The sequence below is a fragment of the Schistocerca piceifrons genome, chromosome 8 (assembly GCF_021461385.2).
Source record: "Schistocerca piceifrons isolate TAMUIC-IGC-003096 chromosome 8, iqSchPice1.1, whole genome shotgun sequence".
Taxonomy (NCBI): domain Eukaryota; kingdom Metazoa; phylum Arthropoda; class Insecta; order Orthoptera; family Acrididae; genus Schistocerca; species Schistocerca piceifrons.
Genome location: NC_060145.1, coordinates 270,224,941 through 270,250,413, shown reverse-complemented (window position 1 = coordinate 270,250,413; position 25,473 = coordinate 270,224,941). Strand labels below are relative to the sequence as shown.

General features: G+C 44.9%; 1 protein-coding gene across 1 annotated transcript in view; it reads right to left on the bottom strand.

Moving 5' to 3' along the window:
- Window positions 1–20,640, bottom strand: part of LOC124711924 (fibronectin type 3 and ankyrin repeat domains protein 1-like) — a 117,217-nt gene extending 96,577 nt beyond the window's left edge. The window contains exon 1 of the mRNA XM_047242181.1: window positions 20,454–20,640. Within this exon, the coding sequence (XP_047098137.1) occupies window positions 20,454–20,569 (116 nt within the window). The 5' untranslated portion in view covers window positions 20,570–20,640. The remainder of the gene's footprint in view (window positions 1–20,453) is intronic.
- Window positions 20,641–25,473: the final 4,833 nt, after the last annotated feature.

Sequence of the window (25,473 nt, the reverse complement as noted above, 5' to 3'; positions counted from 1 at the left end):
TGGCAACCTGATTATTCCTTGGACCCATATGGATGCGCCAGATAAAATGAACACCTTGGCGCTCTAAGTTGGCAGCTCATCATCAAACTGCAAAAGAAGGTCCCTGTGGAATATAATACAATGGACCATATTTAAGCTCTTACACGGCGTGATGATAATGGAAACATCCCCCAGCGTGTCACAAGCGAGTAATGCCCGTGACTGGGCAGAGGATGCCGTTTTTATCAAGACTGACCCTGATGGCATTCTGGACAAGCCCTCCACCTCCCCATATTTGTCCTATAAATGCTCAACAAAAAACTGAGGCTTCATTGAAACAAAGGAGTCCCCATCAGCTCTCGTACATACAAGATACCGGGGTGACTAAGGTTCGCTGCCATCCTTAGCCATGTGTTCCTTGAGGCCAGGGAGAGGAATGATTTAGGGTCATACTTCCTTGCATTGTACTGAGACTTGGAATGCTTAGAGACCGCTGGTGTGTGTGATCACCAGCAAGTGGTGACATGGTATGCTTCATTGCGCGTCATCCACGCTGATGCCACGCACTCCAACCAGGGTCCCTTCCCACAGGCGCCACCCAGCTGCAGAAAGGCCACCTGGCAGGATGGCTATTGCCGGGAGTCCCGATGCCCCAGGATGACAGGTGTCTACTCCTTGGCATACATGGGGAGTTAACGATGCAGGCATCAGCAGAGCGATCCCTGTGTGGTCAGGGGGCTACAACCAAGAGGGTACATGGCAGCCCGACCACAACAGACTACTGTGCTGGATATCAGATGCAAATGAGCTAAGAAGTCCATTATCGTCATCAGGGCAGAAAGCGATACTACTAAGTGGATGGAGGAAAACACATCCGGGAGGGTGACCTCGCCCAACCGCTGGAGAATGAGCGGAAGTGCAGTTCCACATCGACGAAGGATGCGAGAGGTCTCGGCACATGATGGGCACGATGCACCATGTAAGGTGCCATTCCCCAACTGGCTCACTCTTTGGGAAAATTTGGAAAAATTGAGGTCGAACCCAACAGGGGACCATCACATAAAGGCCGAAACCTGTGAGACTCCTTTTAGTCACCTCTTATGACAGGCAGGAAAACCTCAGGCCTATTCTAACCTCCAGACCCACGGGCGGGGGGGGGGGGGGGGGGGGGGGGGCAGATTTAGTAGTTTAGGAAGCACGATGTCAAAAGGTTGATTGATTGAGAGAGTATGGGGCCAAACGGCGAGGTCATCAGTCCCACAATTCCAAAGGGGGTTACATAAGGAAGAGTGTCTGCTAAAAGTGAACGGATTCGGTCAGAGGAGTCAAATTATAGAAGAATGAACATTAAACACACACATTATAAGCATAAAATGTGAGACCAAATCTAAAAACTGGAAAAAGGAAGGGGCGATCATGGTGTCACAAACCGTTAAGACTGCAGAAGGAGTCGCAATCGCAACCAACCCACCCCTGCTCCAAGATGAAAGGAGAACCTTATATAGGGAAATAAAAAACACTTTCAGAGTGGAAACTGAGGACCAGGTCTACCATCCATGGATCATCCGCCAATATTAAATTTATGGAAGCAGGAAGACTATACTTAGCACAAAGGGTCAAAAGAAGGGGACATGCCACCAATATGTGAAATATCGTCAGTCTGGCACCTCAACCATGTTGTGGGGGTGGGTTGTTATGTAGGAGGAAACAATGGTGAGCCGGGTATGGCCAATGCATAAATGACATTAAACAGTGAACTACTCCTGAGAGGGGTGGAAAGAAGTGCCACAACCTGCAGTAGACTCCCCTCCAGATGGCATTCCACTGCTGGGCAAAGAGAGATTTTATGTATATCCGCAGCTGGAATAGTGATAGGGAAAGGGGGGAGGTGGGGGGGGGGGGGGAAGAGGGGTTAGTAACCGCTTCTCTAGCCAAACGGTCAGCCAATTCATGCCCTGGAATTCCCACATGACTCGGGACCCAGAGAAAGACGACTGAACAGGCAGCATGCTCAAGGACAGAGAGAAGATCATGGGTAGCAGAGACCAAGGGGTGATGAGAGTAGCATCAGTCGATAGACTAAAGGCTGCTCATGAATTTGGAACAAATTAAAACACACTGGAAAGAGACCTGAGAAACAAAGGAGGGCCCTGTAAATGGCTAGAAGCTCTGCTGTAAATACACTACATGATCCTGGCAACAAATGGTGCTCAAAGCTGATAGGAGATGTGAAAGTGTATTCCACCTTATCAGTAGTCTTAGAACTATCAGTGTAAAGGATGGTGGCACCTTGGAACTCTGCAAGGATGGCACATACAAGATGCTGGTAAACCATAGGAGCAACAGAGACCTTAGGACCCTGGAAGAGAGGTCCTAATTCGTGATCTAGGCACCATCCAAGGAGTGGTATGGGAGGAAAGACATTGGACGCAGTCCAGTGAGTGCAGATGCAGATTCCGGCAGAGGGTAGCGAGACTCTTGCCATCCAGCAATCCCACCCATGGGCAGGTGTTAGGAGGGAGACATCCCTCATTGGCGAAGAGCACAGGATATACAGGATGGCCAGAGAATTGGCGAATGGCGACTGCATAAGAAACAACGCGTTGACTCCTTCTAATGTGTAGAGGGGGGAAATCCCTGCTTCTGTGAGGAGACTATCAACAAGACTAGTGTGAAAGGCACCAATAGCCAGACGCACCCCACAATTATGGACAGGATCAAGGAGTTTCAAAGTGGAAAGAGTGCTGAGCCATAAACCTGACTACCATAATTGAGTCTGGAGAAGACCAGAGCATGGTAAAGATGGAGAAGAGTGCAACGGTCTGCACCTCAAGATGCATGGGCCAGGAGGCAGAGAGCATTAAGCTTCCGCATTCATGTAGTCTTTAGATGACAAATGTGGGGCTGCCATGTCAGCTTGTTACGAAAAATAAGGCCCAAGAAATGGGACTGTGTCACAGCATCAAGGAGCTGGTTGCCTAAGTGAAGTTCTGGATCAGGGTTTACTGTGGGTCAATGAGAAAAATGCATACCGGTAACACACGTTTTGGAGGAGGAAAACTGGAAGCCATGGGCTGTGGCCCATGTAGAGGCTCGTTATATGCCACCTTGGAGCTGGCACTCAGCAGATGCCATCGAGTGGGAGCTGCACCAGATGCATAAATCGTCAGTGTACAATGCCGAGGTAACCAGAGGCCCAACAGAGGTCACAAGCCCATTTATGGCAATGAGGAAGAGTATGACACTTAGCACAGAACCCTATGGGATACCATTCTCCTAAATCTGAGGGGTGCTGAGTGAAGTGCCAACTCGAACCTGGAAGAGCCAGTAAGACAAAAACATGCAGATAAAAATCTGAAGGCAACCACGGAAGCCCCAGTCATGGAGGGTAACTAAAATGTGATGGAGCCAAGCCATGTTGTACACCTTATGTAGGTAAAAAAAACTGTGATAAGATGAACAGCAGTGAGTAGAAGTCTGTCAGATGGTTGATTCCAATCAGCGTAAACGGTCAGTTGGAAATCGCCCTGCCCAGAAGCCACACTAATATGGTGACAAAAGGCCCCAAGATTCGAGAACCCAACATAATCTGGAGTTGACCATCCTTTCAAGCAGTTTACAAAGCACATTTGTAAGGCTAATGGGATGGTGGCTGTCGAGAGACGTTGGGATTTTCCTGGGCTTAAGGATGGAGATAACTATACTGTCTCGCCATTGTGACAGAAAAGCACCCGTGAGCCAGATGTGATTGAAGACCCTGAGGAGCTGTTGCCTCTGGGGAATGCCCAAGTGTTGAATCATCCGATTGTGAATGGAGTCCAGCCCTGTGGCTGTCTCTTGTGAAGAGCTAAGAGCCTGCACCAATTCCCATTCAGTGAAAGGAGCACTGTAGGGCTCAACTTGGTGCAGAATGAAATTGAGGGGGGGTCTCTTCAACTCTCTGTTTCTGCTGGAGAATGGCAGGAGGATAGGAAGAGGACAATGCAATCACAAAGTGTGTTGCAAGATGTTCTGCAAGGACCAATGGATCAGTGCACAGAGCTCCTTGGATGTTCAGACCCTGGACAGTTGACTGTTGCTGGTGGCCCAGAATGCTATGGACCTTCGACCAAACCTGCGATAAAGAAGCATAATGTACCCAGGGAGGAAACACAGCACTCCTGGCATTTCTTTTCATTCTGCTTAATAATGTAATGAGCCTTAGCATGAAGAAGCTTAAAAGTGAGGAGGTTGGTCTGGGAGGGGTGACACTTAAATTGCTGCATCTCCCGTCAGTGGGCCTGCACAGTGACTGCGACATCCTTGGTCCACCACGGTACAGGCCAATGATGAGGGAGCCCTGTGGGTAGGGGGACAGCAGTTCCAGCAGCATGAAGAAGAGTGGCAGAGATACCTTGCATGACTACATCAATGGAATTCGAGAGGAAGGTGTCAAAGCGGACAGCAAACACGTATAAGGGCCAATTGGCCCTGCGGAATGCCCAACGTGGGGGCCTGTCTGCCTGGCAGAGCAAGGGAATGATAGTGTCATTGGGAAGTGGTCACTGTCACAAAGGTCATCATGGGATAACCAATGTAGGGAAGCCACGAGGGCAGGGGAGGAGATCGCAAGTCTGACAGCAGTGAAGGTGCCATGAACAGCACTTTTTTTTGTGGTTTTAGGGTGCACAACTTCAATGGTCATTAGCACCCAGACTATGTTAGGAATGCACCACAAGGCACAAGTTTAAAACAGCAACTAAAAGGGAAAACATGATAAAAGACAGATTGACAGGCATAGGATTAAAAAAACAGCATAATCAAATGTCCTTAGACAGGTTTGTCAAGTTGATAAAATGAAGACCGCGAGCAGCTGCTCCTGGGTCATCAGCTAAAATTGCATCTAGAGTACATGGCAGGCCAAGATCAAGACGCAGTGTATTAAAATCTGGACAGGACGTTAAAATGTGGCGGACCGTCAGCAATTGCCCACATGTGCAGAACCGCGCCAGCGCAGCCATCAGCAGATGGCGATGGCTGAACCAGCAGTGTCCAATTCGTAACCGGGCCAAAACGACCTCCTCCCGCCGCGAAGGACATGAGGTGGACGTCCAAGCCGCGGGAAGAGGTTTCAAGGCCCGACGCTTGTTGTCCATAAGTGCAGCCTAATCGGCATGCCACAGCGATAAAATGCGCCGACAAATGACCCTGCTACAATCTGATGAAGGGACATAACAAGAAGCTGTCCGAGGCTGGAGGACCACAGCCTTGGCTGCGGCATCTGCAGCTTCATTCCCAGGGATACTGACATGGCCAGGAACCCACATAAAGCTAACCGGAGAACCGTCGTCCACCAGCTGCTGAAGAGAGCGTTGGATCCGATGCACGAAAGGGTGAACTGTATACGGATCACTGAGGCTCTGGATGGTGCTCAGGGAATCAGAGCAGATGACATAAGCAGAATGTCGGTGGCGGCAGATGTAAAGAACAGCCTGATAGAGGGCAAAGAGCTCAGCTGTCAAGACCAAACAATGGCCATGGAGCCGGTATTTGAAACTTTGTGCCCCGGCAATAAAAGAACACCCAACCCCGCCATTGGTCTTAGAGCCATCTGTATAAATTAAGGTCATATTAATGAACTTTGAACGAAGTTCGACAAAACGGGAGTGTTATACCGAACTGGGGGTAACCTCCTTTGGGAGCGAGCTGAGGTCAAGGTGAACACGAACCTGAGCCTGGAGCCAAGGTGGCGTGTGGCTCTCGCCCACTCTAAAGGTTGCAGGGAGTGAAAAATCAAGGTGTTGAAGGAGGCAATGAAAGGGAACTCCAGGGGGTAGCAGGGCAGTGACATACAACCCGTATTGACGGTCGAGAGAGTCATCAAAAAAGGAACGATAAGACGGGTGGTCGGGCATTGACAGTAGCCGACAGGCATACCGACAAAGCAGTATATCGCACCGGTAGGTGAGTGGCAATTCACCGGCTTCAGCATGAAGACTCTCGACGGGACTAGTATAAAACGCTCCGATCGCAAGACGTAAACCCCGATGTTGTATGGAGTTGAGGTGGCGTAAGATGGATGGCCATGCAGAGCAGTATACAAAGCTCCCATAATCCAGCTTGGAGCAGATGATCGACCGATATAGGCGAAGTAGGACGGTTCGATCCGCTCCCCACGACATATCACTGAGGACATTTAGAGAACGGGTACAACGGGCAGCCAAATATGACATGTGGAGACCAGCTAAGTTTCCTGCCAAATGTAAGACATCAAAATTTTGTTGTCTCCACGAATGGAAGAGCAACGAGACCGAGTCGTAAGGACGGTGGGAGAAACTCTTTGTAGCGCCAGAAGTTAATACAGACCATCTTCTCGGCAGAAAAACGGAAGCCATTGGCGACACTCCAGGAGTAAAGACGGTCAAGAGAACGCTGAAGACAGTGCTCCAGGAAACATGTACGCTGCGTGCTGCAATAGATGGTAAAATCGTCCATGAAAAGGGAGCCTGATGCATCAGCTGGGAGGCAATCCATTATTGGATTGATTGCTATGGCGAAGAATGCGACGCTCAAAAACTGAGCCCTGTGGCACCCCATTCTCCTGGCGAAAGGTGTCCGACAGGACAGAACCCACACATACCCTGAACTGTCGATCCATTAAAAACGAACGAATAAAAAGAGGGAGGCGACCGCGAAGGCCCCATGTATGCATGGTGCGGAGAATGCCCGCCCTCCAACAGGTGTCATAAGCCTTCTCCAAATCAAAGAACACAGCCGCGATTGGTCGCTTCTGTAAGAAGTTATTCATAATGAGGGTCGACAAGGTAACCAGATGGTCAACAGCAGAGCGGTGCCTACGAAATCCACATTGTACATTGGTAAGTAGGTGTCGAGATTCAAGCAGCCAAACCAAACAAGAGTTAAACCATTCGCTCCATCACCTTACAGACACAGCTTGTAAGCGAGATGGATCGATAACTGGAAGGCAAGTGCTTGTCTTTCCCCAGCTCAGGAATCAGTACCACAATAGACTCGCGCCAGCATGCAGGAACACGTCCCTCAATCCAGATGCAATTATAAGTACGAAGAAGGAAACCTTTACCCACAGGAGAAAGGTTCTTCAGCATCTGAATATGAATAGAATCAGGCCCTGGAGCGGAGGACTGTGACCGGGCAAGTGCATTTTCGAGTTCCCGCATGGTGAATGGGGCATTATAACTTTCACGATTCGAGGAGCGGAAGTTAGGTGGCCTAGCCTCCTCTGCCTGTTTTCGGGGGAGGAAGGCAGGGTGGTAATGAGCGGAGCTCGAAACCTCTGCGAAAAAGCGGCTGAAGGCATTGGAGACATCCTCAGGGGCCACAAGGACGTCATTCGCGACCATCAAGCCAGAAACTGGTGAGTGGACCTTGGTGCCAGATAGCCGGCGCAGGCTACCCCAGACAACAGAAGGAGTAAAACTGTTGAAGGTGCTTGTGAAAGCAGCCCAGCTCGCTTTCTTGCTTTCTTTAATAATACGACGACACTGCGCACGTAATCGTTTATAATTGATACAATTCGCCACTGTAGGGTGGCGTTTAAAGGTGCGTAAAGCACGTCGACGAGCACGTAAAGAGTCTACATGCTGCGGTCCACCAGGGGACTGGTACGCGACGTCGAGAAGAAGTAGTGTGAGGACTGGAATATTCAGCAGCAGTGAGAATGACTTCTGTGGGGTGTGCAACCTGACTATCGCAGCTTGTGAAGGTTTGATCCTGAAAGGTCACCCTGGAAGAGAAGAGCCCCCAGTCTGCTTTGGAGATGTTCCAACTAGTTGAGCACGGAGAGAGGGTATGATGCAGGAGATGGATAACACACGGGAAGTGGTCGCTCGAATATGTATCAGAAAGTGCATACCACTCAAACCGGCATGCAAGTTGGGTAGTACATATAGAGATGTCTAAATGGGATTAGGTGTGAGATGTGTCCGAAAGAAAAGTAGGGGTGCCAGTATTGTGGCAGACAAGATTGAGCTGGTTGAAAAGGTCTGCTAACAGGAAGCCTCTCGGGCAGGATGCTGGAGAGCCCCAAAGGGGATGGTGGGCACTGAAGTCTCCAGTTAACAAACATGGTGCAGGTAGCTGAGCAATAATTTGCATCATGTCTGCCCTGGTAACGGCAGACGACGATGGAGTGTAAACGGTACAAATGGAAAATGTAAAAGTGGGGAGAGTAATTCGGACAGCAACTGCCCGCAGGCCGGTGTGCAATGTGATGGGATCTTAGTAAATATTATCCCGGACCAGCAACATAACCCCCCCATGAGCCAGAATACCTACCACAGGGGGTAGGTCAAAACGCACAGAGGTGTAGTGTGCCAAGGCAATTTGATCGCATGGGTGTAGCTTCATTTCCTGGAGGGCTACGACGAGCGGAGGGTGCAAGCGGAGCAGCAACTTTAAGTCCTCTCGGTTGGAGCGAATGCTGCGAATATTCCAGTGAATAAGTGCCATCGCGAGAAGAAAAGGAAGATGAAATAAGGGGTCACCTCGAAGGCCGCTGAGGGCCTGGCTTCGAGCGAGCACTGCCGCCGCTATCAGTAGGCGGACAGTCATCGTCCATTGGTTCTATAGGTTCATCGGCCATCTTGTTAAGATGGCCGGGAGGGGGAGCTTCCTCTGCAGGTGAATGGCGAGATTCTCGGCTACCAGCTGTGTGGCCAGGCGAAACGGATGACGGCCTGGGGCGGCAACCGCTGGGTGGCGCAGGAGAAGAAATGCGCCGTGGCGGAGAAGGAGAACTGTGCTTCCTATGAGCCTTCTTGGAAGGTCGTTTAGTGGAAGTACTGGTCGATGGCTGGGAGTTCAAGGTACGTAGGAAGTCTGCACAGGACAGTTCCTTCTTGAAGGCCCATGCATCTGACTTCTGGTTCTTCGTCTTGGCAGAAGCTGATGAAGGTGCTTGTGTCTGAGGGGTGACAGGAGGAAGAGGAGACATCGACCGCGCGATCTTAGCACTGGCCGAACGGACGACCGTGGTGCTGAAGGTCAGATCGCATGTCTGCGTCGCCACCTCCCTGGTAGTCCGAGGAGAGGCGAGGACAGTACTGTATTTCCCTGCTGGGAGCAGCGTGGGCTTCCTACTAGCAAATAGCTTGCAAGCAGCCAAGGTGGACACTTTCTCTTTGACCCAAATTTCTTGGATACAGCGTTTTTCTTTGTAGATAGGACAGTTGCGGGAGGACGCTGCATGGTCACCCTGACAGTTCACACAACGAGGAGACGGAGGTGGATAGTCACCCTCATGGGCATCCCTGCCACAAGTGACACAGTTAGCTGCATTGGAACAAGACTGGCGAGTGTGATTAAAACGCCGACACCGGTAGCAGCACGTAGGTGTCAGGACATAGGGGCGAACAGAGATAACCTCATAGCCCGCTTTGATGTGCGACGGCAGCTGAACACTATCAAAGGTCAAGAAAAGTGTCCGGGTCGGTACAAGGTCATTGTTGACCTTTTTCATGACCCTATGGACAGCCGTCACGCCCTGCTCAGCGAGGAAAGACTGAATCTCCTCGTCAGTCAATCCATCAATTGATCTAGTATATACCACACCATGAGACGAATTCAAAGTGCGGTGAGCCTCCACCCGGACAGGGAACGTGTACAGGAGTGTGGCCCGAAGCTGTTTTTGTGCCTGAAAGGCGCTCTCAGTTTCTAGTAACAAGGTACCGTTACGCAACTTGGTACAAGACTTGACAGATCCGGCTATAGCATCTACGCCCTTCTGGATAACAAAAGGGTTGACAGAGGAAAAATCCTTGCCATCCTCAGATCGAGAAACTATGAGGAACTGTGGGGCAGGCGGTAGTACTTTTGTCACTGGTGGCTGGTCAAGTTTCCATTTGTGGGCAGAAGTCGAGAGAGAAGAAGAAGAGAAATCCACTACAGAGGGATCCCCCATGATTGCCAGCGTCTCCGATGGCGCGCTCCTTCCTTGTGGGTACCCTCTCAGAGGGCACTCCTGCCTTAGGCGAATGTTTACACCTCAGGTCACACCTCCCGAGAAACAGACAGAGGGACCAATCGGCATGGTCATAAGGTATCAGCTCAGGCAATCACCCCTCCCTGGGCCTGGCCTTTACCAGGGGGTACGTGCGTGCCTTGCTTGTCTACCCAGGGCGGGGAATTACGCGTTACCCCGTCACCGGCTACGCGTGCGAACGCGTGGGTCGGCCTTCAGGCGCGCACAGGGAGGAAGAAAGCAGAGGAAAAAGAAGAGAGAGAGGACAGACTGTCTCAAACACCGAGGCAGAGACCAGAGAAGGCAAGGAGAAGAAGGCAAGGGAAAGAAGGCAAGGAGAAGAGTAAGGAAGACAGTGAGATGGAGAAGAACAAAGAAAGGAACCAACCAAAGGAAGGAAGAAACGAGAAGAAGTGAAAAACCAAAATGACCGCAAATATAGGTCATGGAACCATCCGTCTCCGGATGCAGGCACTAACTACCCCCTTGAGTGGGAGGGACTCCTTTTAGTCGCCTCTTACGACAGGCAGGAATACCTCGGGCCTATTCTGACTCCCGGACCCGCAGGGGGGATGAGCAGCACTGAAGTGGGTAGGGGAAACATCGTTGAGGAGACACAAATCAAAGCCTGTGATAAGTTGGTTGATTAGGATGGTCGAGTCATTGATGTAACACTCCCCCACGGAGAATGGCAGGCATTGAAATCACCAATGAGGAGAAATGCGGACGGGAGTTGCTCAAGTAAGGTGGTATTAGGGGGTAGCTTGTGTTGTTGCCCCGGATGATGATTGTAAGCGGTGGGTCCTTGAGGTACGGCAATATGCGAACACGAGAAGTAAGTTTAAACAGTTTTATTGACGAAGGCAGATTATAAAACACACACGCTACGCGCACTCATCATCATTGTGCCTGACATCCTAACACCGGCTAATTACGGTCATATCGAAAGGCTCCATGGTGAGCTAAGAAAAAGAGATATATTTGTGCCCGAGTCTGCGCTAGTTAACACTGCACGCTGCGGACAGCAGCCAGAGGCATTACTCTGTCGCAGTGTGGCCGGACGCAAGTCTACTGACAAAGCAAATTATCAGCATTCCAGACAGGTCGGCTGGCGAGCGCGTGTTAACTTACCGTACGGCTGCGTGCAATCCATAGACCCTTACAGTAGATAGTGCAACGTAAGCAAGTGGCCTACCTGGAGGGAGGTAGGCATTGCAAATGGTTTGTACTCTAACTGCTATCACTTCCTAGGTGGTACGTAGGGGGATGCAGTCACTAAGGACATCGGAGCAAACCAAAGTGCAGACCCCACCAGATGCTATCCCAGGGCCAGCACGGTTCCGACAGAATGTCCGATAACCACGTAAAGTGGGAGAGTGGTCGTCACTTAAATGCATTTCTTGGGGAACAAGACAGAACGCAGAATATGCGGAGCCAAGACGTTGCATTTCTGGCAGGTGACGATAGTAGCCGTTGCAGTTCCACTGGATGATCGTGTAGTGCGAGTCCAAGGTAGGCATGAAGGAGCTGAGGAGGAGGTCAGGTAACTTGGTCAGCAGTTGTCACTGACAAGGATGGGGTGACATCCATAAATAAGATGTCAGACTTAGGTTGCGAGAGTGGAGTTGGCACATCTGGGGCCACCAGTGATGCCTTCTCTTGGGATTTATGTTTCTTCTTCTCTTTCTGAGGTGGAGGAGGACAGAACACGGGGAGTACAGGCATCTGCAAGATCAGGAACTGAAAGAGAGCGGGCAACCTTAGGGCCCACAGATGGTGCTCCTCATGGCCGAGTTGTGGTAACAGTCTTCTGGCCTGAGAGACACTGGGGAGAGGGTTCCCAGGAGGGAGCCCGATCACTGACAGATGCCAAAGAAGGGGGGCACTTCTTCAGCTGTGGTGGGGGAGCCACTCCCTGATGGGTGGTCATGGGAACGGTAGGGTAGGTGGAGGGGAGAGCAGGGTGGGGCTGGTGTAAGGACGAGGAGGAGTGGGAGTAGGAGTAAAGGAAGTAACAGAGGCAAAAGTTGAAGATAGTGACACCGGATGGAGTCACTCATACTTTTGGTGAGCCTCAGTGTAAGACAGGCAATCCAGGGACTTATATCTTCTTTTTTCTCTTGCGAGCCAGGCAACCTGGTGAGTGAGGGGAGTGGTGGTCAGCACAATTAACACACAGAGGTGGCGGAACACAAAGGGGTTCCCTCATGAACAGGATGGCCACAATCACCACACAAAGGGTCCACTGTACAGCAGGAAGACATATGCCCAAAATGCAAGCACTGAAAGCACCAAATAGGTGGGGGGATGAACGGCTTCACGACACATCTGTAGCACATAACCTTGTGCATCTCTGGGAGGGTATCCCCCTCGATAGCCAGGATGAAGAGGCCAGTATCGGTGCAGTTGTCTTTGCAATCCTTCTGCACACGTCGAACAAAATGAATGCTATGTCATGCCTGATTAGCCCGAAGTTCCTCATCGGTGTGCAGGGTGAGGTCTCTATAAAAAATGACTCCTTGGACCATATTCAGACATTGGTGAGGAGTGATGGACACTGAGACATTGCCAAGATGATCACAGAAATGAAGAGCTGTGGATTGGGTGGCACAAGAACCTTTGATCAACAGGGAGCCCGACCGAATCTTGTCCTCTATATTTTCCATGAAAAACCAATGGCTTTGTGGTGGTGAACATGTCCCCATCTGCCCTAATACAGACGAGGTAATGGGGAAAAGGTTTCAGCCCAAGATGGTGAGCCTGGCCCTCCTCCCATGGGGTAGCCAGGGAAGGGAAGGCTGACAGGTCATATGAGACAGCACTTAAGGCTCCTTCACCATTCAAAGAGACGACTGTGTGGGAACAGCCAGATTTTTCGCAGCTTGATACGCTTCATGTGCCAAGTATCCATCCTGATACCACCCACTCCAACCAGGGGCTCTCCCCATGGGTGCCAGCCAGCCACAGCAAGGGCTGTCTGGCACGGCAGCCATTTCTGGGAGTTCCGATGCTCCAAGAAGACAAGCAACCACTCCTTGGCACAGGCTCAGGTATTCAAGTATCAGTTGTGTGATCCCTGTGTTGTCAGGGGGCTCAGCTATATGGGTACATAACAGCCCCACCACACGGACTGGCTACACATGCTGGTGACCTAGCAGGGTGGAAGGGGCTACAGTGGGGAAGGGAGAGGGGAGAGGGGAGAGAAATCCACACCGTAGACACTAGGGAGAGAGTTCTTCACCATATAGCTCACACTAAAAACAGGAAAATTTGAAGTTGAGGTCAAACCTCAAGTAGGGACCAAAACGTCAAAACGGTGAAAGAACCGGCAAAAGGAACAAAATTGCAACCAATACAAGAAACCAGGGAAATAGCCAGGTTGACATAAAGCAGAACACCGAGAGAGGGTAAGGAGGTGGCAACGGGGAAGGAGTGGGGATAGGGAGGGAGGGGGCAGGGGAAGGAAAGGCAGCTAGGGAGTGAAGAAAGAGCTGCAATAGTTTGGGGTCCATATGCGCCACGCATGAACTCACGAAAGAACTGTGAGCCTGATGGGGGGTGGGGGGCAAAAAGGTTAATGAAGCACAGTAAAAGGCCTACAATTTACTAAGAGGATGTGGTTTCAATGACTAACTTCATTACTGCTTATAACTGTTTTTATGTAAGTAATGCAAGGATGCCACTTTCAATTTAATGACAAAGAGGAGAGTTTTTAAAAAACTTTAGTGGAAGTTTTAGTTAAATAATTTTATTGTTAACACAAGTGCATGTCCAGACTGAACCAGTGACCATTATTAAAGTGCTTTAACTTACATGAGTGGAGTTGTTCTGCTCATTTTAAACACACTATACTTTCTTCTTTATTCTTCACTGTACTGAACTTTCAAATCACTATTATAGTATAGTGATCATAGAGGAAATTATGTTAATGTTATTACTAAGTATAACAATTTCTGTACATTTAGTTAACACTTTCATGGTCAACATTCCTCCTAATTTTACTGAAAGTGGAAGGTTTAGTTTTCAGTAAATTTAACACATTTAGCTTTACAGTTGTATAACCTCACACTGACTTCTCTATAACAAAAGGCTTTCCAAATACTTGCAAGAATTGAGTGGTACACTCTGTCCCCTTATCTAGCCTCTTGCGCATTGGCGGAGTTGACAAACATGTGGTTACAAGACTGGAGGACAAGCAGAACATTAAAAATTATCCACATACAGAGTGCATTCCACAAGACCTTATAGTATGATTGAAACTTTTAAAATACAACAGGAAAAGTAGCACTTAAAATACATCCCAGTGCACATCATTTTCCTGAATAAAATGATCTGAGAAGATGCGTCCCACTTTGCACCTAAACTATCAATCACTTAGAAAGAATAATAAAATGATGACCATTACAAACCCTCTGTTGCATAGTAGTCAAGATATTGTCCCTCCAAGTATAAGGGGCGATCAGAAAGTTTCTGCTTGAGGGCATTGCTGCAGTTTATATGCAATGTACTGTGACTTCAGTGTGGGTATATAAGTGCCAACATGTAGGCATGGGATCTGCATGACATTCATGTCTTTCTGGCACATGTGCAGTAAATGTCGAAATGTGAACCACTGCAATGTTATTACCAAACGCATCCAAATAGGACCAATGTGCTGTCAAAAGACAAACACGCCAATGGAGAATGTGTATGGGGCAGCATATCTGGTGGAAACCATCAAGTTTTGTGCTGGTCACAATTCAACCCAAGACACTGGTTGATCTGGCTTCATCCAACTCAAGTGGGAGACATTCACGCACCCACCCTATAGTGCTGATCTCTCCCTACATGATTTCCACACCTTTGGTCCCTTGAAAAAGACCTCGAGAGATTGATAATTCGTGTCAGACAAAGATGAGCAGCAAGCAGTTGAATTGGTCAGGAAACCAATGTAGTGAGGAATTTTGAAAAAAGCTGTTTCAGAAGAAAAATACTAGGAAATAATGAAGTCTGTTCATATGAACTAGTAGCATAGATGCCCCTTGATTGGTATATGCATTAGTTATTACATGAATACTAATAGATGCAGTGTTATGGATGTTTCAAATATGAAAACATCCATCCTTAAAAAAAAAAAAAAATGGTTTCATAAGAAAAACGCACAGAACAAAATGTTGATATTTTGCCACATTAGTGAATTAAATGTTACAAAAATGACCCTAAGCCACAGAAAATGAAAACATCACTTTTAAACTCATAAAAGGAACACGTGGAAATATCTGAAAAGCTACATAAAATGTGTTTTCACTTGTGATGAACTGTTCCTCAGTCATCATCATGTGCTGTACTACTGTCAGTAGTGCAGCTCAAAAGTTCCTTGTAGAATTCCATATGCTCATTTGGAATGTAATGCTGTATCTTTTCTAAGTCTTGAATTTTTGTACTTTGACACTTGCCTTGCTAGAGAGGCAGGGTTTTTTGGTGAAAGAACAGCTTTTCTCTGGTGCGCAACAAAGAATGTGTGGTTCACTAACCAATTAATACAATTGATCCTTTTTTAGGAACCCAGCTCTGGCAAGTACACAAAGTGAAAGAAGCTGCTGATTGCAGAGTTATAACTGTCACCTCTTGGCTTGTTCCTTGTTTCTTCAACAACTGTCATCATCTTACAATATCGTATCTACCAGCCTTTAAAGTCTATAATGTCAGATTTGTCAACTTTAAATTTCCACGTTTTGTTCTACTTTGTAGAATGAGACTTATTTGATCAACAGTGAATATCCTGTCACTCTGTCTAAGTTTCTTTGAACTGACACCAAAGTCTTGATCGTATGGCAAAAAGCTATGTCCTCTTACTGGGAAATATGTTGAATAAGTCTGAAATGTCCAGAATCTGTCAAAGTAGGAATCTAGACAGTGTTTGGTTTTTGTTCTGTCCCTTGCAGTTATCATAGAACAGTCGAAGCTCTGATAGTTTCGGGATAGCCTTCAGATAATCAAAAAGGAACAGACTTCACTCGCACCCTTTCCACCAGTTCCTTCAAAATAAATACACAAAGTGCTTGAGCCCTTATTTGTGTCCTGAATGTTTGCAGTCACCGGACCACTGGCTACTGTTCAATTTCAAAAGGACGTATGTCAATGACTTATGCATATTCAAAACAAAATGTAATTTTCAGTTCCATGTTAGAAGGCAACCATACATGTGAAAGATGTCCTTTAAAACACAAATGATAGATCTATGCTCATAGTTTATGAATCACTATAAAACATGCTTTAGCCAAAGTAGCGACTTACGCCCTTTTAAAGAAGACCAATTCAGTTACAGACTTCTTCACACAGCAGGACATGTGTTTTACCATATGGGTATATTCAATTTGCTATGTCAGTGGGACTGCCTCAATGCTCAAGGCAATTTCCCTGACTGGCATACTGATTCTAGACTGTACAATCTTCAAATGGAAACTTTTTGATTGCTCCTTATAGTATCATGGTCAAAAAATGTATCAATGAGGAATCACAAAGGAATGTCTTGTATTGTCACTTGCAGGTGAATGAGCTTGTCAGCTACAGAGTGATACCTTCTTAATCCACACTAGAAGTGACTGAAGATTTCTTTTTCCCAGAGTTTATAAAAGGATACTGTTGATAATGTGTTCAAGCATTTTTCTGCTACAATTGGCAAGACAAACACTTAGCACTTTGAAACATGACACTTCTGATTTTATTAGAGGATTCATGATAGCTTCACTCTGGTAGTTGTGATGCTGTCTTCACAATCTTAAAGGCTGCTACATTCTTTTTTGGTAGCCAGGATGTTACCATTCACTTTGGCACAAAAGCATCTTTAACTGTTGACATATTCATTACTGCCAGGAGACTGACAGCCTCTTTGCTGTTCTGAGGTCTGTGGGATGCATACTTCAGCAGTACAATGGACAACACTTTCAATACTGTTAGATGTCTGTACATTGCCCAATTTTCAGTGGGTAACCATTTTGGTGGTTTCCTTTCAGGAACTGCCCTATGAGGTTTAACAAGATTGGTAAGTGGCCATTCAACTATAAATTTGTAAAAACTTACCACTCAGCTGTGGCCACATGGGCAAGTAAACAAATGGAAAGGTCTGTGGCAGAACAAGATTCTGTTGCATAGTTTAAGTGCATCGCTTGGTCTCTAAGATGCATATGTCCTCTGACGAGATGAGAACCAAGCATTTGGCCACTAGGATAGGTGTTTTGGAGTCCCAGAGATCAAAGGAATTAAGTTCCCAGGGAGGAGGAATAGATGAGGTAGTTCCCTAATTTGCAGAGCCTCTGTCAAGTGGACTTGATTGTCATAGACTCACTGACTACACTGATCTCATCCAATGTGTGAATAGCTAATGGAAAAAGATCGTCTGATGGCTCCCACAAGAGCCTCCAGCCAGTAAATCCACTATTACACCCAAGACTGTATTTCAGCTGGTCATTCCATGAAATACAATGAAACAGAAATTTTGGCCCATACTCCTCTAACTTTTGCAACTCCTATCAATGACTCAGTGGAGATTCAACTGGATGTGGCCCTTGTCAATCAGGATGACTGTTTCTAATTGCATAATTTATGGAATACTGTTACAGGAAAACTTCATGCTCTGTGTAGTCAGCATCATTCTGCAATTTTACAATGTGAAGCAATTGATTCAATACCGACAAATCAAGCTTTCATCTAGGACAGCACTCAGCAGTGCACAGACTTTCAGCAGATGCACATGTGCTCTAACAAACTTACACAGTGATAGCTTTGTAAACTATAAATTTTAAGCAAGAGACCTCAGTGCACTTTCACCCAAAGATGGCACAAAAACAAAGCACAAAATATTGAGGCAGCAAATTACCCCATCCTGCAGTGTGACCAAAATTTCATTTTACTACAAAGTTATTTTCACAGTCTGACAGCAAAAATGCTCTAATCCACCAGCTTTTAAGGGATGGGCTTTGTCTTTGCTGCAGTTTACTCTACTTGTCTGCAATTTAACTCCATATTCTTCTGATGCAATAGAAAAAAATTGCCTTGACTGCATGGTGTACATATCATTAGTTTTGGAGCAGGTATGGGCAATGGTACATTTATTACCTTGCATATACTGGTATTTGTACATTTCCTTGATCTCAGTAGAGACATTCTCTTACATTGCCATTTCTTCAGGATTTCGATCAAAGAGGTTATATAGCTTTTGAGACAGCATCACCTGCAATGCTCACTTTATTTCACTGTAGTGGATTTACTTTCAGCTGCTTAGCATATACCATGCATTCTCAGCTCCAAATGGGATTACCTTACTGGTAATTAATATGGTTGGTTGCTGCACACTTAATATGTATGGATGTTTCACTGCCAGGCCAGGCACACAGCGTGAGGTTCTGCTGTGGATGCCGGCAGCAGTCAGTGTGTTAATATACTTTAATTATGCAGGATTACATGGGGATTCTGTTTCATGAATTGCTGATCAACATCCGTCATAGGTTAGTTCACATGTATATGAAACAGTGCTGTGCCCAAATCTCTGGCATTTGAAGCACCTCTTTGGCTTTTGAATATAGGTCACGAACTTAACACACAGCTCCAGTATTTGTATGTTATGGAAATGTATCTGTTTTAAGTAAATGCCTCTGTTTTCTCCAGTATGACATTTTCTTTTCATACCTTTTTATTTCTGCAACATCCACTTCTGACCACTCTTCATGCAACTTTCACAGCTGTTTTGATGGTATCACAGCACAACACATTTGTAGGAATTAAAACTAGGAGTACCAATTTTGATTTACAAGGGTAATCTAGTTTTGTAATTTATATTGAACATTTTGAAAAAATTATTTTTCATGATTTTTTTCACTTATTTCTAGAACTGTTTTAAGTATTTTAGCTGAACTTCAAAAATTTAAATATAATGGAGGTGTTCGAAGTGACTTCCCCCTTAGCAGACGCAATTTTTCACAACAAATCTCATACTCAGTATTTTCAGGTTCTGTGCCTTGCTTACCCATCACCAATTCTCTAAAAATCTCTCTTTAATAAAAGCCAACAACTATTGATAAAATTTATATAATTTATTTTTTATTTTTGTGATGCTGATGAAGTAAAACTCCACCTTCCAAAGGCTGTATATGGTTTTGAAAATGTGTTTGTATTGCTGGACTCAAGTGGCGTGCAATTCACAGTGGGATTGAGATCCAGCTTATTAGTTATTTGTAGCTTGTTGAACTGATGCAGCCCCAGTCAGAAGGGTGTCTCCACTACATCCTGATTTTAAGAAAGGTCATTTTTTTTTTTTTTTAAATGAAGAGGACTACTTTTTTACCTAGTAACAGCAAATTTATGTTGCCAAAGATGTGCTCAGTTATTATTCATAGTTTTACTTCGTTTGAGACCTGATGAGGTCGATATCACTCTCGAGTTCACTTGGTTGGGTGTTTACAGTCCCTAGTGGTCTACTCAAACTCAATGAAATTCCAGTAACTAGTTAAGAATATACGAGTTAACTCAAACAGAACCCCACTTGCCTGAGCAAGCCTTGTACAACTAAGGTGGAGAGATTGCCCAGAGACTGCCCACGAAAAATTATTTTGTTTCAAGCCATCCATTCCACTGGCATATAACACCATCTTGCGATTTTATTTACTGGAGGTTTGTTCAGTCCTCCTGGTCCAAGCTGTTAAACCAACATTTCACTGGTGCACCACATGGTTGTTGCAGAAGAATGCCCATATCTCAAGGTTACAGAAGGGACAATGCTCAACAGCCACACCGCAGGCACACTGGGTTCATCAGACCCATACCTGAACTAGTCTTGCCAAGTTCCCCTGGGGCACTCACCATTTAGTACAACTCGGGAGGCACCTGAAGCCTCCCTCGAATAATGCATATTGCATTATGGACTGATCTTCTCATAAAACTCATCCCTATCCAGAAGTAACATACCGGTACATTAAAAAACTGCCTGGCTATTTGTCACAAACTATAATCATTTAGGGAATATTTCATTCTGTTGAAAACGATGAGCATGTTCTGCCTTACTATTTCTCCAGAAGCATTTCCAATATTTTACACTCTTAGTCTGTTATTTGTACATCCAGACTCCTCGTTGGAGAATATACTGTTTTAGTTTTACTTTTAATTACGCCACAGATGTTTAGCAATTTACAAAAAAAGATTGCAAAGACAAGGAGGATACCGTGACATTACAAATGTCACGATGTTGCGCAATAATACACCATGCGCCCGAGTTGCCAATTCGTTTATTCCATCATTCAGTATACAATTAACTACAGTTTACACAAGAGAATGGAAGCGAACACAAGTTGCTGAGCGTCTGTGGGCAGTTTACCAGTGTGCCCTGCCATTCGTTTCTACACGGTCGCCCGTATAGACTATATAGGAGGCCAGTATTTAAGTAAGCTTATTTTGTATGGCGAACGTGCTTTTTTTTTCGTGAAACAAACAAAATAGCACACGAAAAGGGAATGTACCGTACTGCCGATTTGTACGTAAGCATAAAACGCGTGGAGACAGCGCACTTGATATTAAATTGTAGCTCCAGCTATATAATTCCAAAAACTTTGTGCATATTTCCGATGACGCTTCTCTCATTATATTTGAGGACGGAATTTAAAAGCATAACAGTAATTTGCAACATAACCACAAGAACGTATTAGATTTTCTTATAAATCTTAAGTTATGGCCACACGACGATCTCTCCCACGTGCGTACTGTATCAGCACAAGTTTGCCCACACGTTACGACATTGCTCAAGCCATCTGCTTTGGCTTCCCTTTTTTGCTTGTGCTGCGTTTATTGCGATGAAAAGGGGTCAGAAAACAAACTCAAAAGCGACTGTAGGTAAAGAAGAGTTTAAATAACAGATGTACGAGACGAAGTGACAACGTTTAGTTTGCAAATTTCAGAAGGGTGCCACAGTGAGATTAAGATTTTCTACTGGGGAAACTGCAGCGATATGGCTAGCAACTAAATTTCGTTAGTAATTGGCTACTTGTATACGAGTTTAAACTATTTCTTTCAAAACAAAGCAAGCATTTCAATGATTATCCCTGAAACTAGGAAATACTTAAGGGAAGTTCTTAATCTTCATGTGAAGGTTAATTAACTTTAGACGCGTCATTTGCACTTCATAACAAATTTGTTTAAACAAATTTTACCATGAAATATACGAAGATTAACATCCTGGGATTCGATAAATTTGGGAATTTCACAGACCGCAGAATCCACTAGAACGGAGGTTATGTTTTCCAATTTCGTATTTTTTGGATTATCAATGATCTCCATTACTGTTTCTAGTAGTTTGTTGAAGAGCTACACAAACCCTATAATTTCTTGTTCTCAGATGTCAAGCTCTTCAGTGATTGTGCTATCAAGTCGCCAGAAGATAAATATTTGTCCACAGTTTTCCTGGAACCTTTTTATACAATTCTGGCTTAGTCCTTTTTTTCTACTCAGAATCTTACGGTAACTTATACTTCACAGCAATACAGATACTTTTTATCGAATAATTGGCACCACATCTCAAATTTTCATTTAAATCTTTAGAAGCGGTATGACTAAGCACGCTTTCCTTTGAACCTACAGACACTTAGCCAAATTGCTCATAAATCGCATTACAGCGTAACCTCACCACACTAGCCAGACAAACACCCTATTGTGGCACATGCGATGCACTCAGTGATTAAAGTACGGCACCGGTATGTTATAAGGAAGGTGTCAACGCACAATTAATGAAATGTGGAATGTACGTACAACCCCTCACAGGCTACTTGATAAACTCTATTAAGTAGTTTCATAGACGGGCGTTAGCGTGGCTCGCTGGTACCTACATGAAAATACCTTTACAAGCCAATGATAGTTCCATGTAATTACTGGCTACCATGAACGTAAGCAACGAGAATGATCAGGTGTTTTGTACTTTATTTTAATCAGCATAACATACATTCGTACATTTTACGTTTTTATTCTCAGGGAAATGTATTATGCTGTTCCTTTCCAGTAAAAACCAGTCAAAGCCTGAATTTATACGCTCCGTTTCTCCGTGACTGAAGTACCTAATGAATTTATTGTCAGTCACGTCGCTAGTTCAACCTTTTCAATGCTTCGGCAGCTAACTTTTTTGTATTTGTGCCATGGATCTCTCTACTCCCAAAAGCACATATGATATCTCATTCTTCTGCTGCCAATTCATTCGCATCCGGATCACTCCATTATCACTCAACTCTCGCTCGCCCTCTTCGATCCGTCATAGCCCACTCCATCCGGCGATATTGAAGTGCGCGTTTCGCAGCTCTTCTGGAGGACCTGCCATTCGGGACAGGTCGGCATAGGATTGCGCTGGCGTTGGCGATTGGCTAATGCCCATGATGTCAAGTAAGATGCAGTCTGCTCACTGGACCTATACGGTACTGTGAGCCTTTGTATCTACAGTATTCAAAACTAATTTCGTAGCATAGTGTGTCAAGTGTTCCGCATGTTTTCAACCAAGTGACATACTGAATGAATCTACGAAACACCTCGTTATCACGAGAGCATTGGTTTTTCTTGTTTCCGTGGTGCATTTGATCAGAAACTTCAGGTTTTTTCGGTACACCAAGACAACGCCTGTCACAAAATCGTGCCCAATTTCCAGGTGCAAATTAGATATGGAAACCCTGTAGCATTGCGAGTAACAAGGGATTACTATACAGAGTTCGAAATTAGACACTGCAACCTTCTGAAAAATACGGAAGACTAATTGAACGAAAAATTTCAGGATTGTAAAGTAGTGTGTATTGAAAGAGTGCTTCTATAAAGGAGACTTGGCAAACGCTCGTGCGTTCCGTCCTTTAATGTTTCTCAAGCATGTGAGATCTACACCAAATAGTATTAACAGGCCGTACTAACGGAACTATAGACCTGCCATATTCAAAGGGGCATTTGCCACGTTAACAAGTCGTCGTCAAAAGTAAAGGTGGTAACAGATTTTTAAAAATCATGGCATCAATGTGGGACTGAACCCTAGACAACGTGTTAGAAGCGACTTATTTACTGAGTGCCACCTAACCCGATAGGTACTACCCATTTAACATGCAAAATCAGCCGTTTACAGCTTGTAGAACTTACTACTTAAAAAAAAAGGTAATTCGCGAGAATGACGTTTGCAGGTTCTGAGCTATGAAAGAAGAAAAAAAAAGGCAGCAATACCGCCCAAAATTGCAATGAAAGTGTCACTATAAGATATAAAGAGCTCCCTCCACCTGCTAGAATAGCTACCATCGTGTAGGATCAGGGAGAAGTTATTCTAGATCACGGTAACTCTACTACAGACAGCTGTGCCATCGATAGTCCAGGATACACAGTCAGTCGCTACCGAACTGCGAGTTACCATATTTGGTATAACCTTATATTTCTCTCTTTAGTAGCACTAACTATACAAAAATTCCAGCAGAAAATGTAAAATAACAGCAATAGAGACAGCAAGTAAAATAGGAGTAGGCAAGTGTTGCACACACGTGAGCAGCTACTGCAAAGACCTTAGCTACTGCTACAATTTTAGAACAATTGTAAGTAGGAGTTCTCAGAAGGCGGGTGGGTATAGTCACGTGATAATTTCAAGGCCGATAAGCCAGCGCGGCTGGGGGGGTTTACTGGCACGAAACACTCCTTTACGTGATACTAAGATAAGTGGTACATCCACCACATTAAATAAATAAATAAAAAACAGCCGTAATGCGCGGCAGACAGTGGATATCGTTATCTCTACAGAATAAACCACGTTCACTGAGCATGTGATTCGAACCGATATTTATTAAAGTAACAGGTAGTTACTGTTTTGTATACTTAAAATATTCTAGAGTTATATTGGAGTACGTTGTGACCGTTATCCTGTTTGCTGCTTTCAGCAGTGGCGTGGAAGAGGCTTATTTCCAGTCTTAACATTAGCAATGTTTATTGCACATGGAACGCCATCTTCTAGATTTCCCCCAAAGTTTACCTAAGAACTAGTCAGCTATTATGTCACTTTTAATCGCAGAAAGGGATTTATGCACTAAGCATTTATCCATGTATTCATGTCTAATAATAATAAACAGCAGGTAATTCACCAAAACAGATCGAAATATGATGAAGGTCAAGAAAGAAAAATTAAGCCGTTAAGGGAGTGACAATTCCCTTCAAAAATAGAAAACAAGCACCAGTAATTATTATGCATAATTTCCATGAATTCTGTTACGAATTCAATTCTCAATAATCTGAAACGGTATGTTATATTTCAACGAGTAATATAAATATCAAGAAAATGGGACAAGTTCTGTCACTGTTAGATTAGCCCAATAACTATTTTGCTTGTCTTATTACGGCCCCCAGGAATATTACAGAACTTTTGTTATTCTTTGTTTTCAGAGTCGTGATTCAGTGGAATGGGTAATACTTTTTTCATGGATTAATTTTTATATAATATGGAGTCTCCCCGTGTCAAAGATTCGTTTTAGAAACTTAGGGCTTTAGTACTTTTCGCTGTAGAGTGTCTGCAGGTACTTTCAGAGCCGACCCGTTTGATCAGGGTGCAGCTGGTTTCACATTTTCTGACTATAAAACATTTATCAGCTTGTGACTTCAGCATTGTTAATAAATATATAAAAATCCAACTTTTACTCAACTGTAAATAAAATTCAAAATATTTTTGTTGAGCACCGATAACTTGGTAAATGCGGAAAGATATTACGCAAACAGGGGACAAATTAGATAGTATAGCTGCAAATGTTTTAGTTTCTTTATGCTCAAGGCGTCTATTTAACTCTCCAGCATTTTTTTTAAAAAAAAGAAGAGGCAAATAAAGAATTTTGTTGTTTCAGATGGGTACAGTATGTCACTTTTTAGTTTGTACAAGTAACCTACCAAATTTACATTTTCAATAACGCTAAAAATTCCAATGAATTGACCCAAATAATGCATATAGAGATGATCTTCGCACCAAGGAAAGGAGCTGTATAGTAAAAGATAACTAACACTGATCGACTCTTTCATCCAGCAGAAAGTATACTTCACAATTTCCTGATATCACAGTTTTTTGACGGCCACTAGGGACTAAACTAGAGTCTTTGCCTCGGGCATACAGTTTTAATCTGTCGAGATGTAATTAAACTGATACAAAGTACACTCTGCACTCCACGAGTTTCTATATTGTTACTGATCACGTTAATCATTAGCGGTGCTAATACCTTGCTAAAGCTGCGTCAATCCCGCCACAGTCACCAAGGCTGGCCGCTGTATGAATGTCCATCAAAACTACTTCTTCCGAAGTGAGCCAATAGTTCTGAACACAGCATTTAAGCGTACTTGACATATCGCTGAAGAATTCCCTGTACATGTTTGCATGAATGTCACGCCTCTGTTCCTTTCTCTTCTTACTTGGCTGATCTTCCAACGATAAAATTCTTGGTAGATCATGAGACACTGTATCTGTTTCCTTCGATGTACTCAAGCTAGTCACTTTTGTGCTCATATTGTATAGT